Source organism: Oncorhynchus kisutch, linkage group LG17, assembly GCF_002021735.2.
Source record: "Oncorhynchus kisutch isolate 150728-3 linkage group LG17, Okis_V2, whole genome shotgun sequence".
Classification (NCBI taxonomy): domain Eukaryota; kingdom Metazoa; phylum Chordata; class Actinopteri; order Salmoniformes; family Salmonidae; genus Oncorhynchus; species Oncorhynchus kisutch.
The window spans coordinates 29926408-29942785 of record NC_034190.2 but is presented as its reverse complement, the minus strand read 5'-3'; the positions used below and the strand labels follow the sequence as shown (position 1 = coordinate 29942785).

The 16378-nt window shown below is 43.4% G+C and overlaps 1 protein-coding gene across 8 annotated transcripts in view; it reads left to right on the top strand.

Moving 5' to 3' along the window:
- The window catches only part of akap9 (A kinase (PRKA) anchor protein 9), a 137422-nt gene that overhangs the window by 66141 nt on the left and 54903 nt on the right, over positions 1-16378 (top strand). For all 8 annotated transcript variants that reach the window (XM_031793529.1, XM_031793533.1, XM_031793528.1 and 5 more), the window contains 2 exons: positions 865-1052; positions 9974-10218. In XM_031793529.1, the coding sequence (XP_031649389.1) occupies positions 865-1052; positions 9974-10218 (433 nt within the window). The remainder of the gene's footprint in view (positions 1-864; positions 1053-9973; positions 10219-16378) is intronic.

Sequence of the window (16378 nt, the reverse complement as noted above, 5' to 3'; positions counted from 1 at the left end):
ACCTCTATTCACAAGAAGCATTGCCTGATTTGAACCATGCCTCGGACAACGGAGATCTCAGAAGACCTAAGATTAAGAATTGTTGACTTGCATAAAGCTGGAAAGGGTTGCAAAAGTATCTCTAAAAGCCTTGATGTTCATCAGTCCACGGTAAGATGAATTCCCAAGTTTATCAAGAGATTTTGCAGGAGAATGTAAGGCTATCTGTCCCCCAATTGAAGCTCAACAGAAGTTGGGTGATGCAACAGGACAACAACCCAAAACACAGAAGTAAATCAACAACAGAAGAAAATACGCCTTCTGGAGTGGCCTAGTCAGATTCCTGACCTCAACCCAATTGGGATGCTGTGGCATGACCCCAAGAGAGCAGTTCACACCAGACATCCCAAGAATATTTCTGAACTGAAACAGTTTTGTAATGAGGAATGGTCCAAAATGCCTCCTGACCGTTGTGATCAGCAACTACAGAAAACGTTTGGTTGAGGTTATTGCTGCCAAAGGAGGGTTTTTAAATCCAAGGTTTCACATACTCTTTCCACCCTGCATTGTGAATGTTTACATGGTGTGCTCAAAGACATGAAAACGTATAATTGTTTGTGTGTTATTAGTTTAAGCAGACTGTCTATTGTGACCTAGATAAAGATCAGATCAAATTTTATGATCAATTTATGCAGAAATCCAGGTATTTCCAAAGGGTTCACATACTTTTTATTGCCACTGTACATATGTAGTTAACCAAAGCACTTGTGCGGTATGCGTCTTGCCAACCTCAACCGTAACAAAAATATTTGTTTTAAGTGAATGAAAGACCATAATCTTTGCTCCCACCAACATTTCATATTTTTGTTTATTTTCTTTCCACAGGAATCTGCTGCGTAAGGCTAACGAGAGCCTCCGACAGGTGCTGAGTGATGTGCTCAAGACCACAGCGGCCGCTGAGGAGACCATCGGATGCCATGTGGAAGGGCTACTGGTACCCCCCTCCTCACAGAGACCCACCTGGCAAAGAGCAGCTGGCGAGCCCTTTAGGCCTGCCACAGGGGCAGCTGAAGGTTCGTTGAGCAGCCAATTTCAAATCAACCCCTACCACCTATGCATGTTATGAGGAGTAAAATGGGGTCAGCAATATTGCTCCTCCGGGCCTTACTGGTGTCACAGTTAAGCTACATCTCTAACAAACACCTCTGATTACACTTAAGTGAATTCCATGATTAGTAGCTTGGGCTGCGACAAACGTGTGAAACCAATTATTATTTTATTTTAAATTTATTTAACCAGGAAAGTCAGTTAAGAACAAATTCTTATTTACAGTGACGGCCTAGGAACAGTGGGTTAACTGCCTTGTTCAGGGGCAGAACGACAGGTTTTTTACCTTGTCAGCTTGGGGATTCGATATAGCAACCTTTCAGTTACTGGCCCAACGCTCTGAACAGTAGGCTACCTGACGCCCCATCAAGCCCCCTTGGGGATCGGAGTCTTGGAAAAGCACAATAGCACTCCATCAAGATGATTTAGATTTCATTAAATAGAGCCAGACAAAACCTAAACATACAATGAAGTAAGGGAGAGAAGAAGAGGTGCAAGGGTTGATGTCTGGGTGTGTGACAGAAATATACACAGGAGAGGAAAGAAAGATGGAGACAGAATACTTATTGCCAAAAATGCCCATGGTAAATATCATAATTAATGAAGTCCTGCCAGTTTCTAACCACAATTGCCAGTCTAAAGAGGTCCTGCCTGACTGGTTACCTGCTGCCTTTCTTTATGGAACCTTTTTCTTTGGGACCTATGCATCCCATTGAATGAATTGTTGATGTACACTCACCCCGTTCATGAAATTTGTTAGCTCCTATAGACAGTCACGTGGCCGTGGCTTGCTGTATAAAGCAGGCAGACAGGCAGTGAGGCATTCAGTTCCTGTTCGATTGAATGATAGAATGGGCAAAGCGAGTGACCTCAGCGACTTTGAGCGTAGTGTGATCATCTGTGTCAGGCGTGCCACTTCCAGTATCTCAGAAATGGTCAGCCTCTTGGGCTTTTCACGCACGACAGTGTCTAGGGTTTACCGAGAGTTGTGTGACAAACAAAAAACTTCTGGTCAGCGGTAGTCCTGTGGGTGGAAACCGCTTGTTGATGAGAGGTCGAAGGAGAATGGCAAGAATCGTGCAAGCTAACAGCGGGGCCACAAACAGGCAAATAACGTCGCAGTACAACAGGGATGTGCAGAATGGCATCTCTTGTTGGTCCTTGTCACGGCTGGGCTATTGCAGCAGATGACCATGCCGGGTTCCACTCCTATCAGCTAAAAACAAGAGGGAACTGCTCCAGTGGGCACGCGATCACCAACAGTAGACAATTGAGGAGTGGAAAAACATTGCCTGGTCCGATAAATCCTGGTTCCTGTTGCGTCATGCTGATGACATAGTAAGGATTTGGCGTAAGCAGAATGAGTACATGGCCCCATCCTGCCTGCTGTCAGTGGTACATGCTGCTGGTGTGGGAAATGTTTTCCTTGCACTCGTTAGATCCCTTGATACCAATTGAGCAACATTTCCATGCCCCGAATATTTCTGGCTGTTCTCTGGGCAAAGAGGGTTCCAACCTGGTACTAGATAGGTGTACCTAATAAACTGTACACTGAGTGTTTAGCGTTAACTTTGCCAATATTCAAAACTTGTATACAGTTTGTGTGAAAGTCAGCTGCATACCCAACCAAGCTGCTATAGATACAGGGGGGAAATTCCTATACTGAACAACAATATAAACGCAACATGCAACAATTATTACGATTTTACAGAGTTACGGTTCATATAAGGAAATAAATCAATTGAAATGAATTCATTAGTCCCTAATCTATTGATTTCAAATGGCTGATGAGGGGAGCCGCCAATCAGAATACGTTTTTCCCGACAGAAATACTCCTCAGCATCCCCTCCACCCCTCAGATGATCCCGCAGGTGAAGAAGCTGGATTTGGAGGTCCTGGGCTGGCGTGGTTACACGTGATTGTTAGGCCGGTTGGACATACTGCCAAATTCTCTAAAACTACATGGCTTATGGTAGAAAAAATTACATTTAAATTCTTTGGCAACAGCTCTGGTGGACATTCCTGCCAATTGCACGCTCCCTCAACTGGGGACATCTGTGGGGTTGTGTGACACCAACCCGGAAGCCAGCCGCACCAATGTGTCGGAGCCTAGCATCGCCCTAGACCACTGCGCCACGTAATGATCATGCTGTTTAATCAGTTTCTTGATATGCCACACCTGTCAGGTGGATGGATTATGGTGGAAAAGGATAAATGCTTACTAATAGGGATGTAAACAAATTTGTTCACAGCATTTGAGCGAAATAAGCTTTTTGTGCTTATGGAACATTTCTGCGATTTAAAAAATATATATATTTATTTTTTCAGCTTATTAAACATGGGACCAACACTTTACATGTTGCGTTTATATTTTTGTTCAGTGTACATTTAATATCAATGCAAATGTATCTTTATTGTACCAAGCTTTCCGTCAAACTACCCTCGTCAGGGTGACCAAAACTTGCAAAATTGATCTCATCTGTATATTTTCCTAATTACAGCCAATGGCTGCGAAGTGCACAAGAATCCATTTCAGTGTGCAGACTGAGAGAGCAATACATAATAATATCCCCAGGGACTATAGCATTCATGGCAATTTCATCCCAGCGCCAAACATTATTAAAAGTCGAGTTCCCAGAGGAAAATCAGTCCAGCCAGACTGACACTCCTGTCAATAGTAGGCAGTGTTTCAGAATCACGTGCTGAAACTAATGAATCATAGGAATTAATGTAACTCTGGAGGTGACATAGCAATCCTTAGCCAATACCTTTTAACCAGACTCGTATTGTAGGGCTCAGAGTTTTTCCAGGTCGCTGCCCCATACGACTACCTGGTATTAACAGAATGTATAATTGCCTCCCGACAATACTTGCTCATAAACTTTATTTCACACATCATAGAATTACACGACTAGATAGCTGAATTAAGCTATTGAAGTCAGGTGCACTTGCTCAAGGGCACAACAGCATTATACCCTACCCTGGACAATTTTATGGTCCACCCATTCCACCAACCACTCCCTAAATATCAGACAATAGTGGTAATACCATTACACTCCTTAGCGTCTGTATACTCATCTCATCTCTTGGTATGTGGCCTGAAGGTGGAGTCCCCAAACATGACAAGTGTGTTTAAGACAAAATGCCCTGTCAAGCTTAACAATATGCCTCTCCCTTATGTGTCTACAGGCTTAAGGGGATACTGCGAGACTCTGGCATTTTAAGTGCAATGACTGGAAGTCGACAGGTACAGTAGTAAAGGTAGTTAGCAAACTACTGCTAACTTCCTTCAAACTGCACGCAGAGACATGAACATGTTATGTTATTCACAAGTTCATCTGGCTCTGGGTAAGTGGATAAATGCCAGAATCTTGCAGTATCCCTTTAAGTGGTAAAGTCTGCTCTAGTGTGGGAACATCTCCCCCAATTTAAACATCTGCCTGCCCTCTGTACACACATGAGAGACACACACACACACGCGTGCTTGCATAACTAGGGTTAATTATTGTGGCTCGATTATACAGTTCAGAGAACTAGTTAGTTAACCAACCGCTTGACTTTTTTGTTTGTTACCTTTTTCAAATGCTCTGGTATTTTATCAACGAAGTATAGCTGTTGACGGCTTATTTGACTGTGAACTGAAAAATAATCAATGTGCACAATAGTACTGACTCCTTATTGAGATTTTGTTTTCACAAAGTACATGACATTCAGGGTTCTCCTCTTCCCCCTTCACCATCACCTCATACTCTTGTATCAACCACACATATCCTGTGGCATGTGTATTTGCATTTAAGTTCGGTTAGCAGTCATGATAGAAGATGCCCACTGATCCATCCTCTTTCCCTCTGCATTCTCTTGCTAGAAAAGTGTGTACCAATGCACTCAAAAGAGATGTGTGTCCCTCCTGAGAATAAAGAGGCAATTGTGGATCATTCAGTAACATAATGTCTGTTCTTTCCTGTTTAGTTCTGTGTGTGGTTGTGTCTGGGGTAGTACTACCAGTCAGCTAGGATTGAGACTGTAACGCCCTGTTTCATGTGATATTGCAACTGGGGATTTTAACAAAGCAAATTAAAGATAACGCTACTGGAGTTCTATCAACACATTACCTGTAGTACTCGCGCTTCAAAAACCATTGTTACTCTCCCTTCCGGGATGGCTACAAGGCCCTCCCCCACCCTCCCTTCCGCAAATCAGATCACGACTCCATTCTATGCTGAAGACACATTTGACCAGTTGGCTGGAGTGTTTACGGACATATTCAATCTCTCCTTATCCTAGTCTGCTATCCCCACATGCTTCAAGATGTCCACAATTGTTCCTGTACCCAAGAAAGCGAAGGTAACTGAACTAAATGACTATCGCCCCGTAGCACTCACTTCTGTCATCATGAAGTGCTTTGAGAGGCTAGTTAACAATCATATGACCTCCACCTTACCTGCCACCCTAGAACCACTTCAATTTGCTTACTGCCCCAATAGGTCCACAGATGATGCATCACACTGCACACTGCCTTGTCCCATCTGGACAAGAGGGATACCTATGTAAGAATGCTATTCATTGACTACAGCGCAGAATTTAACACCATAGTACCCTCCAAGTTCATCATTAAGCTTGCGGCCCTGGGTCTGAAACTCGTCCTTTGCAACTGGGTCCTGGACTTCATTACGGGCCACCCCCCAGGTAGTGAAGGGAGGAAACCACACCTCCACTTCGCTGATCCTCAACACGGGCCCCACAAGGGTGAGTGCTCAGCCTCCTCCTGTACTCCCTGTTCACCCATGACTGCGTGGCCATGCATGCCTCCAACTCAATCAAGTTTGCAGACGACACAACAGTGGTAGGCCTATTACCAACAATGGCGAGACAGCCTACAGGGAGGAGGTGAGTGCCCTGGCGGAGTGGTGCCAGGAAAATAACCTCAACGTCAACAAAATGAAGGAGCTGATCGTGGACTTCCAGAGACAGCAGAGGAAGTACGCCCCTATCCACATTGATGGAACTGCAGTGGCGTAGGTGAAAAGCTTCAAGTTCCTTGGCATACACATCACTGTCTGAAATGGTCCACCCACAAAGACAGTGTGGTGAAGAAAGTGCAACAGCGCTTCTTCAACCTCAGGAGGCTGAAGAAATGCAGCTTGGCCCCTAAGATACTCATAAAACATTTACAGATACACAATAGAGGGCATCTTGTTGGGCTGCATCACCGCCTAATACGGAAACTGCACTGCCCTTCAACCGCAAGGCTCTCCAGAGGATGGTGCAGGCTGCCCAACGCACACTGCCTGACCTCCAGGACACCTACAGCACCCAATGTTACAGGAAGGTTCACCCCACTTTCATCCAGAAGGTGAGGTCAGTACAGGTGCATCAAAGCTTGGACCGAGAGACTGAAACAGCTTGTATCTCAAGGCCATCAGACTGTTAAATAGCCATCACTAGCCGGCTACCATCCGGTTGATCAACCATGCACCAGTAATTACATGTACATAGACATGGAATCACTGGTCACTTTAATAATGGAACACTAGTCACTTTAATAAAGTTTAGATGCTGTTTTACTCATTTCATATGTATATACATAATTCTAATGTATTTTAGTCAATGCCACCCCCGACATTGCTCATCCTAATATTTCTTTATTCCATTCTTTAGATTTGTGACTTGTTAGATACTACTGGACTGTTGGAGCTAGGCACACAAGCATTTCGCTAAACCACAATAACATCAATAACAGATGATGCAATCTCTATTGCACTCCACACTGCCCCTTTCCCACCTGTGTGAGAATGCTAATCATTGACTACAGCTCAGTGTTAAACACCATAGTGCCCTCAAAGTTCATCACCCAGCGTAGGACCCTGGGACTAAACACCCCCCTCTGCAACTGAATCCTGGAGTTCCTGACGGGCCACCCCCAGGTGGTAAGGGTAGGGAACAACACATCCGCCACGCTGATCCTCAACACGGGGGCCCCTCAGGGGTGGGTGCTCAGTCCCTTCCTGTACTCCCTGTTCACTCATGACTGCACGACCAGGCCCGACTCCAACACCATAATTCAGTTTTCCAATCGCACAATAGTGGTAGGCCTGATCACCGACAACGACAAGACAGCCAATAGGGAGGAGATCAAAGACCTGGCCATGTGGTGCCAGGACAAGAACCTCTCCCTCAATATGATCAGGACAAAGGAGATGATTATGGACTACAGGAAAAGGAGGACAGAGCACGCCCCCATTCTCATCGACAGGGCTTTAGTGGAGCAGGTTGAGAGCTTCAAGTTCCTTGGTGTCCACATCACCAACAAACTAACATGGTCCAAGCACACCAAGACAGTTGTGAAGAGTGCACGACAAATCCTATTCCCCCTCAGGAGACTGAAAAGATTTGGCATGGGTCCTCAAATTCTCAAAAGGTTCTACAGCAACACCATCAAGAGCATCCTGACGTGTTGCATCACTGCCTGGTATGGCAACTGCTTGGCCTCCGACCACAAGGCACTACAGAAGGTAGTGAGTACGGCCCAGTACATCACTGGGGCCAAGCTTCTTGCCATCTAGGACCTCTATACCAAGCTGTGTCAGAGGAAGGCCTTAAAAATTGTCAACGACTCCAGCCATCCTAGTCATAGACTGTTCTCTCTGCTACTGCACGGCAAGCGGAACCGGAGCGCCAAGTATAGGTCCAAGAGGCTTCGAAACAGCTTCTACCCCCAAGCCATAAAACTCCTGAACATCTAATCAAATGGCTACCCAGGCGATTTGCATTGCCCCCGCACCCCCTCTTTTACACTGCTGCTACTCTGTTATTATCTATGCATAGTCACTTTAATAACTCAATCTACATGTACATATTACCTCGACTAACCGGTGCCCCCGCACATTGACTCTGTACCGGTACCAATGTACAGTCGTGGGCAAAAGTTTTGAGAATGACACAAATATTAATTTCCACAAAGTTTCTACTTCAGTGTCTTTAGATATTTTCGTCAGATGTTACTATTGAATACTGAAGTTTAATTACAAGCATTTCACAAGTGTCAAAGGCTTTTCTTGACAATTACATGAAGTTGATGCAAAGAGTCAATATTTGCAGTGTTGACCCTTCGTTTTCAAGACATCTGCAATCTGCCCTGGCATGCTGTCAATTAACTTCTGGGCCACATCCTGACTGATGGCAGCCCATCATGCATAATCAATGCTTGGAGTTTGTCAGAATTTCTGGGTTTTTGTTTGTCTTGCCCGCCTCTTGTGGTTTGACCACAAGTTCTCAATGGGATTAAGGTCTGGGGAGTTTCCTGGCCATGGACCCAAAATATCGATGTTTTGTTCCCCGAGCCACTTAGTTATCACTTTTGCCTTATGATACTGGAAAAGGCATTGTTCGTCACCGAACTGTTCCTTGATGGTTGGTAGAAGTTGATCTTCTCTTGATGTGTTGGTACCATTCTTTATTCATGGCAGTGTTCTTAGGCAAAATTGTGAGTGAGCCCACTCCCTTGGCACATGAATGGTCTCAGGATGCTTTATTGTTGGCATGACACAGGACTGATGGTAGCTCTCACCTTGTCTTCTCCGGACAAGTTGTTTTCCAGATGCCCCAAACAATCGGAAAGGGGATTCATCAGAAAAAATGACTTTACCCCAGTCCTCAGCAGTCCCAATCCCTGTACCTTTTGCAGAATATCAGTCTGTCCCTGATGTTTTTCCTGCTGAGAAGTGTCTTCTTTGCTGCCCTTCTTGACACCAGGCCATCCTCCTAAAGTCTTTGTCTCACTATGCATGCAGATGCACTCACCTGTCTGCTGCCATTCCTGAGCAAGCTCTTTACTGGTGGTGCCCTGATCCTGCAGTTGAAAAACTTTAGGAGACGGTCCTGGCGCTTGCTGGACTTTTTTGGGCACCCTGAAGCTGCCTTCACCACAATTAAACCGCTCTCCTTGAAGTTCTTGATGATCAGACAAATGGTTGATTTAGGTGCAATCTTACTGTTAGCAATATCCTTGCCTGTGAAGCCCTTTTTGTGCAAAGCAATGATGGCACATGTTTCCTACAGGTGAAAATGGTTGACATCGGAAGAACAATGATTCCAAGCACCACCCTCCTTTTGAAACTTCCAGTCTGTTATTCAAACTCAATCAGCATGACAGAGTGATCTCCAGCCTTGTCCTCATCAACAGTCACATGTGTGTTAATGAGAGAATCACTGCCATGTCAGCTGGTCCTTTTGTGGCAGGGTTGAAATGCAGTGGACATTTTTGGGGGGATTCAGTTCATTTACATGGCAAAGAGGGACTTTGCAATTAATTGCAATTCATCTGATCACCCTTCACAACATTATGGAGTATATGCAAATTGCCATCATACAAACTGAGGCAGCAGACTTTGTGAAAATTAATATTTGTGTCATTCTCAACTTTTGGCCACGACTGGATATAGTCTCGCTTTTGTTATTTTAATGCTGCTCTTTAATAATTTTTAACTTTTATCTCTTATTCTTATTTTTTGTGGGAAATATATTTATTTTGAACTGCATTGCTGGTTAAGGGCTTGTAAGTAAGCATTCCACTAAGGTCTACACCTTGTGACAAATACAATTTAATTTGAAAAATACGTGTATGTGACCAATAAACATAAGGACAGTGCTCATACTACTATGCCAAGGAAGGGATGGGCAACTCCTCGGAAGCCTTGTGTGATTAAGACCTGGGATATCATGCCTTATATTATAATTGTTGATGAATGCTTTGCCATAAAATGAACCGTTTGGATGAAAATTATTTAATGATTGACTGGTTGATTTTGGTGACAATGAAAACAAAAAATTTTTCCAATGAAGTGTATTCTCTTGACAATTAACTTTGCCCTCCATTTTTCCTGCCCAGATGCGTCAACCACTGAGAATTGCCAAGGCAGCGAGACTGGGGCTGGTGACGTGAGCGTGTGGTCGGGTGAGACAGAGATGGACGAGGACCTGGAGTTGTCCCAGCAGATGATGACTGACTGCCACATCCTGTTGCCAGGAGCGGAGCTTCAGCTGGAGAATGAGGAGTACCTCATGAATATTAGCTCCCGCCTCCAGGCCGCCGTAGAGAAACTGCTGGTGGCCATCACAGAGACGACCAATCAGGTACGTCACAGCAAGGTTCACTTAGTAAGAGCGTGGTGTACTCAGCACAAAGGTTGGACCACACAGAAAATGAATCTGTTCTATAATTTTGTATTATCTTTTTCAAGTTGATCATCATTTAAAAGGCTGCTGTTGATTAAAGCATTGTGGCGCAAACTAAAGCCTCTGCTGTATCTAGCGGTAGGCTACATACTATAAATACACCATTCCGTGAACTGTGTGTGAGCGAAATACCAGTCCTATACAACGGTTGGAAATGGATTAATCACCTAAACATTCTCTTGTTGACAGTCCCGTATTGTTGCTTGTTGCTGTAAAGTTTTTGAAGTTACAATGACATGGGCTACATGCGCTCTTTGTCAAATACATAAATTACATGCATGAGGTTATTGGCAAACATGTAAATGGCCACTCACTGATAATACACTGTATTTTACACAATCATAACCCCCTGTGGTTTTTTAGTCTATTCACACATAGTCCCTTTAGAGATGAGATTGCAGAATCCTATTCACTATTATATAGCCGGAGCTAGAATTAATTCACCACACAATAGGGCTGGTTCAATCCCAGCGGTTGCCTACAGATAAACGTGGATTTGCATAGAGTGTTGTCTCTCTTCCTCCCCCTAGCCTATTATAATCCAGCTGGACTCCGATGACTCCTACCCCTCAGGCTACTGCATCGCAGTGCTAGAGGTGTCACTGTTGACCTGGGTTCGATCCCGGGCTGTATCATAACCGGTTGTGATCGGGAGTCCCATACGGTGGCACGTAATCTGCTCAGCAGCGTCCATGTTAGGGGAGGGTTTGACCGGGGTAGACCGTCATTGTAAATTAGAATTTGTTCTTAACTGACTTGCCTAGTTAAATAAAGGTTAAATAAAAACTAAAGGCTACTACTGCCCATTCACTGTGTGTGTACCCTCTGCCAGCCAAGAGATACTTTATACATCATTAAAATGTGGTACAGTTTCTGCATCATACTGCATCTTCTGTTCTGTTTGTCCTATATTCAAGCATTACTCATGGTGTAGTGGTTGTGCATGTAAAAATAGCTCAGAAGAGATTCAAGGAAATGCACTGACTTTTAAATATCCCTATGTGGCTAGTTGGGAGCATCTGTAAATTACACAATTTACAGTTGAAGTCAGAACTTTACATACACCTTAGCCAAATACATTTAAACTCAGTTTTTCACAATTCCTGACATTTAATCCTAGTCAAACATCCCTGTCTTAGGTCAGTTAGGATCACCACTTTATTTTAAGAATGTGAAATGTCAGAATAATAGTAGAGAATGATTTTAATTTCAGCTTTTATTTCTTGCATCACATTCCCAGTGGGTCACTCAATTAGTATTTGGTAGCATTGCCTTTAAACTGTTTAACTTGGGTCAAACGTTTTGGGTAGCCTTCCACAAGCGCCCATAATAAGTTGGGTGATTTTTGGCCCATTCCTCCTGACAGAGCTGGTGTAACTGAGTCAGGTTTGTAGGCCTCCTTTCTCGCACACGTTTTTTCAGTTCTGCCCACAAATGTTCAATATGATTGAGGTCAGGGCTTTGTGATGGTCACTCCAATACCTTGACTTTGTTGTCCTTAAGCCATTTTGCCACAACTTTGGAAGTATGCTTGGGATCATTGTCCATTTGGAAGATCCATTTGTGGCCAAGCTTTAACTTCCTGGCTGATGTCTTGAGATGTTCCTTCAATATATCCACAGAATTTTCCTCCTTCGTGATGCCATCTATTTTGTGAAGTGCACCAGTCCCTCTTGTAGCAAAGCACCCCCACAACATTATACTGACAACCCCGTGCTTCACTGATGGGATGGTCATCTTCGGTTTGCAAGCCTCCCCATTTTCCCTCCAAACATAACGATGGTCATTATGGCCAAACAGTTCCCTTATTGTTTCATCAGACCAGAGGACGTTTCTCCAAAAAGTACGATCTTTGTCCCCATGTGCAGTTACAAACCATAGTCTGGCTTTTTTATGATGGTTTTGGAGCAGTGGCTTCTTCCTCGCTGAGCAGCTAAGCAGTATGACGGCTGCGTGTTCCCATGGTGTTTATAATGGCGTGCTATTGTTTGTACAAATGAACGTGGTACCTTCAGGCTTTTGGAAATTGCTCCCAAGGATGAACCAGACTTTTTTTTTTTCTGAGATCTTGTCTGATTTCTTTTGAATTTCCCATGAAGTCAAGCAAAGAGGCACTGAGTTTGAAGGTAGGCCTTGAAATACATCCACAGGTACACCTCCAATTGACTCAAATGATCTCAATTAGCCTAACAGAAGCTTCTAAAGCCATTACATAATTTTCTGGAATTTTCCAAGCTGTTTAAAGACACAGTCAACTTCTGACCCACTGAAATTGTGATGCAGTGAAATAATCTGTCTGTAAACAATTGTTGGAAAAATGGCTTGTGTCATGCACAAAGTAGATGTCCCTAACCGACTGGCCAGAACTACATTATACTATACTATAGTGGTTGAAAAACCATTTTTAATGACTCCAACCTAAGTGTATGTAAACTTCCGACTTCAATTGTTCATGGGACAATGTAAAGATTCCAATAGCTCCAAATTTCCATAACTTAAAAGCCTTAAACCAACCAAGTTGGAGAAATTCATATACACTTTTTGAAAGCATTTAATGATAATGAAAAGGTGTGCAACATGAAAATATTCTCATTACATTGTGTAATTTGACGGTCACTAACTTGCCCCGGAGATAGGCTATCCAAAGTCAAACCAACTCGACACGGTCGGCACACCAGCCGGCAGAAGCTAATTGGCAAAATAATTTGGCTAACTCTTCCCACCTACGAACACACACACAGTAGACACCCACACAATGATGTGTATAAACCCTGGATGACTGACAGGAGGCACTGTATTGTAGCCACCGCACAGCCAGCTTGGCAATCCTCTATAAAAAAAAAAGATTGTAAAACATTTTTTTTGAAGTTATTGAAATGTATTTCTTAATGTCTACCTTTTGGTTTTTGACACATTTCTTCTATTACTGACACTTTGATGCATATGTTTTAATTATATTATGTGAGCTAAACATACAAATGTAACATTTCTATTCAAATATAACATATTCCTTAGTGCTAATGTTACTGTCCCCGCTACAACAAGCAATAGTTGTAATTTTGTTCTTGAAACATTTAATTGAAATACTGTAGAATTCCGTTCATTCTTATGAATGCTCCCACTGGAGAGTGCCACTGGAAAGTGCCACTGGAGAGTGCCAATATGGCCGACGGGTGCCTTCATAGCCCTTCAATGGCCAATACATAGCGTCAGCCAATCCAGTGTTTATATATACAGTACCAGTCAAAAGTCTGGACACCTACTCATTCAAGGGTTTTTCTTTTCTTTTTACGATTGTCTACATTGTAGAATAATAGGTGACAACCACATGAAGGTGGTTGAGAGAATGCCAAGTGTGCAAATCTGTCATCAAGGCAAAGGGTGGCTACTTTGAAGAATCTCAATTATAAAATATTTTTGGATTTGTTTAACACTTTTTTGGTTAGTTCATGATCCTATGTGTGTACTTTCATAGTTTTGTTGTCTTCACTATTGTTCTGCAATGTAAAAATAAAGAAAACCCCTTGAATGAGTAGGTGTGTCTGAACCTTTGCCTGGAACTGTATATACAGTGCATTCGGAAAGTATTCGGGCCCCTTGACTGTTTCCTCATGCAAAGGCTGAACTTTGCATGCAACCTGTGTGTGAGAACTTCTATTGAAGCATGTTGTATGATATACGGTAGGCCTATTCCAATACACATGTAAAAGAGGTGATTGCATCTATCAGGCGTTTTAAAGACCTAACAAGCCACTTGTAACCTTAGTTTTTTTTTTATACAGACCGATAAACTGAGTGTCTGTGTGTGGAGGTCATTGCAATATCTCTTGCTCCCTACCCCGGACAGCCCAATAAAAGTCACCGGTTTGTGTACTCTGAATCAGTGGGTGAGTGTGAAGTTGCCAACGGTCCAACCTTAAATCAATAAAAAGCCTATTTTATATTTGGAATGTTGACCAGGGTATACTCGAATACATGTCAAACACTGTGTCACTTCAAACTGGGGATTACTGCCTAGTGATGGGAAGCCAAGCTCACAAATCATTCAAGATCTATGTCCTCACAAGACCTAACGTTACTGGTTAATTTAAAGGGATATTGGGGATTTGGGCAATGAAGCCCTTTATCTACTTTATCTATCTCGGAGCATCGTAGCACCATTAGGTGCAAAAACTCGACTTATCCAGTTGCTGACCTCTTTTTAGAAGCAAACCACTTCGTCCCTACATTATATCGGCATCGAACACGTCACCCTCCTTAGAAGAGGGGGTGACCTTGACAATTTATTGTTAATATGTGAGGCTGCTTGGATCTTTAATTTAAAGACACTTGCCCCCTTTGTTCTCAACGTAGACTTTGATCTGAAGCCATTCTTGTGATTATTGTGATTTTGCTATTGTAAATGTTTGTAGACCTATGTTGCCAAATTGTATCTATGATCGTATGCTATCCTTTCGTGTTTGTGGTATGTTATTTTATATCTGAGAATGAACCAATGATATCAGGCCACACCCGGCAATGATTACAGACACCTGTGTTTGTCCTTTGACACTATATAAACTAGTCACCCTGTAGTGTTTGTCATTTTACCCTGATGATGACAGCTTGTTTGTCGAAACGTAGGTTATTAAAATATTGCATCTGAGCTCCTAGAGTGTGTGGCTCACCTAGAATTTCTCAAGTATTGGCTCACGAAACTACCTCTTAATTTCCTTCATACTGGTCACAGATGCATAAAAAATGTATACGTGTTCATATGACTGGAGAATATCCCGAACTACCCATTTAATGGTTTCTTTCCTGACAGAATGGACTAATTAGTTCTTTGTGAGTGAATGATCGTGGATCGTTGTTTCCTGTCTGTAGGGCCTGGTCGTGTGAATTATGCTTGATTGTAATGTGTTTTTCTGGAATGTTAAGTGTCTTGTCGTTTGGCTTTGGAAATAATTTGCTGTAGCAGGTGTTGCTCACTTACCCTTGTATTATACATAGATCAGTGAGTGACATTTAAGGCTAACGTGTTGATTGTGTAATTCCATGACTGTTTTACGGTTCACTTGCTCGCGAGACCAGGGCGGCTACGGCGGTATTTTTTAGGAAACCTGTCTCAGTCAGTTCATCTGCACTGACGGAATATCAATCCTGTTTGACAAGCTCCTCCAAAAAGGATATATGTGTGTGGGAGAGGGAGTGTGTGTATTTGCAAAGCTATACCTGCCCCATTAGCCCGGGGGGTTGAAATTACGCTAACTATTCCCTCCCCCTTTTCGCTGAACAATATCCTGCCCATGATATCAATCCGGAAGTGAAGAGGGAGAGACTCTGCCTGCCTGCTGCAAAACACACTGGGAGAACAATTTAGACCACAACCTTCTTTTATGTCTGTTTCGAGAGGGATAGAGCGAGACCGAGATAGACATTGACATGTAGGCTGGTGTATAAAGAGAGACCGGGAGAGAGAGAGAGAGAGAGAGAGAGGGAGGGACATGGAACTAGAATGAGCTAGAAAAGTGTGGTGACCGAGACTAGAGGGGGCTACAGGGATAGATCAAGAATGAGAGGGTGACCAAAAGAGGGGGAGAGATACTGAAAGGAGAAGGGCAGCGAGAGCCCCACTGGACCCGGGCGGCTTCAGAGTTAACACTTGGTTGGCTGCTCCATGTGTAAAGCAATTAAGGGCGGACCGGGAGGCTTCCCTTCCCTGCGGGTCGGTGTTGCGTTGCCGTGGCGGCATGGAATTGTTAATGAGCTTCCCGAGGGAGAAAGAGAGCGAGGGAGTGGGAGTGAGTGCTGCTGAGGGGCAAGGTCACGCTGTGCTCTGAGATAGTGAGCAAAACAGACAGAGAGAAAAGTCTGTCAGAGGTGCACAGGATATTAAAGCTAGGTCTTGCTTTATTTTACCCCCCCTCAATCACTGCCAGGATTCAGGAATGCCTTTTTGTCCCAGGTACAATATGTGACTTTGGACTTTCTACCCCACAAAGGATTACTTTTCTCCTACACAAGGAGAAGCACTACCGGTATCTTTTCTTTTATGACTTGAAACTTTGTTTCATGA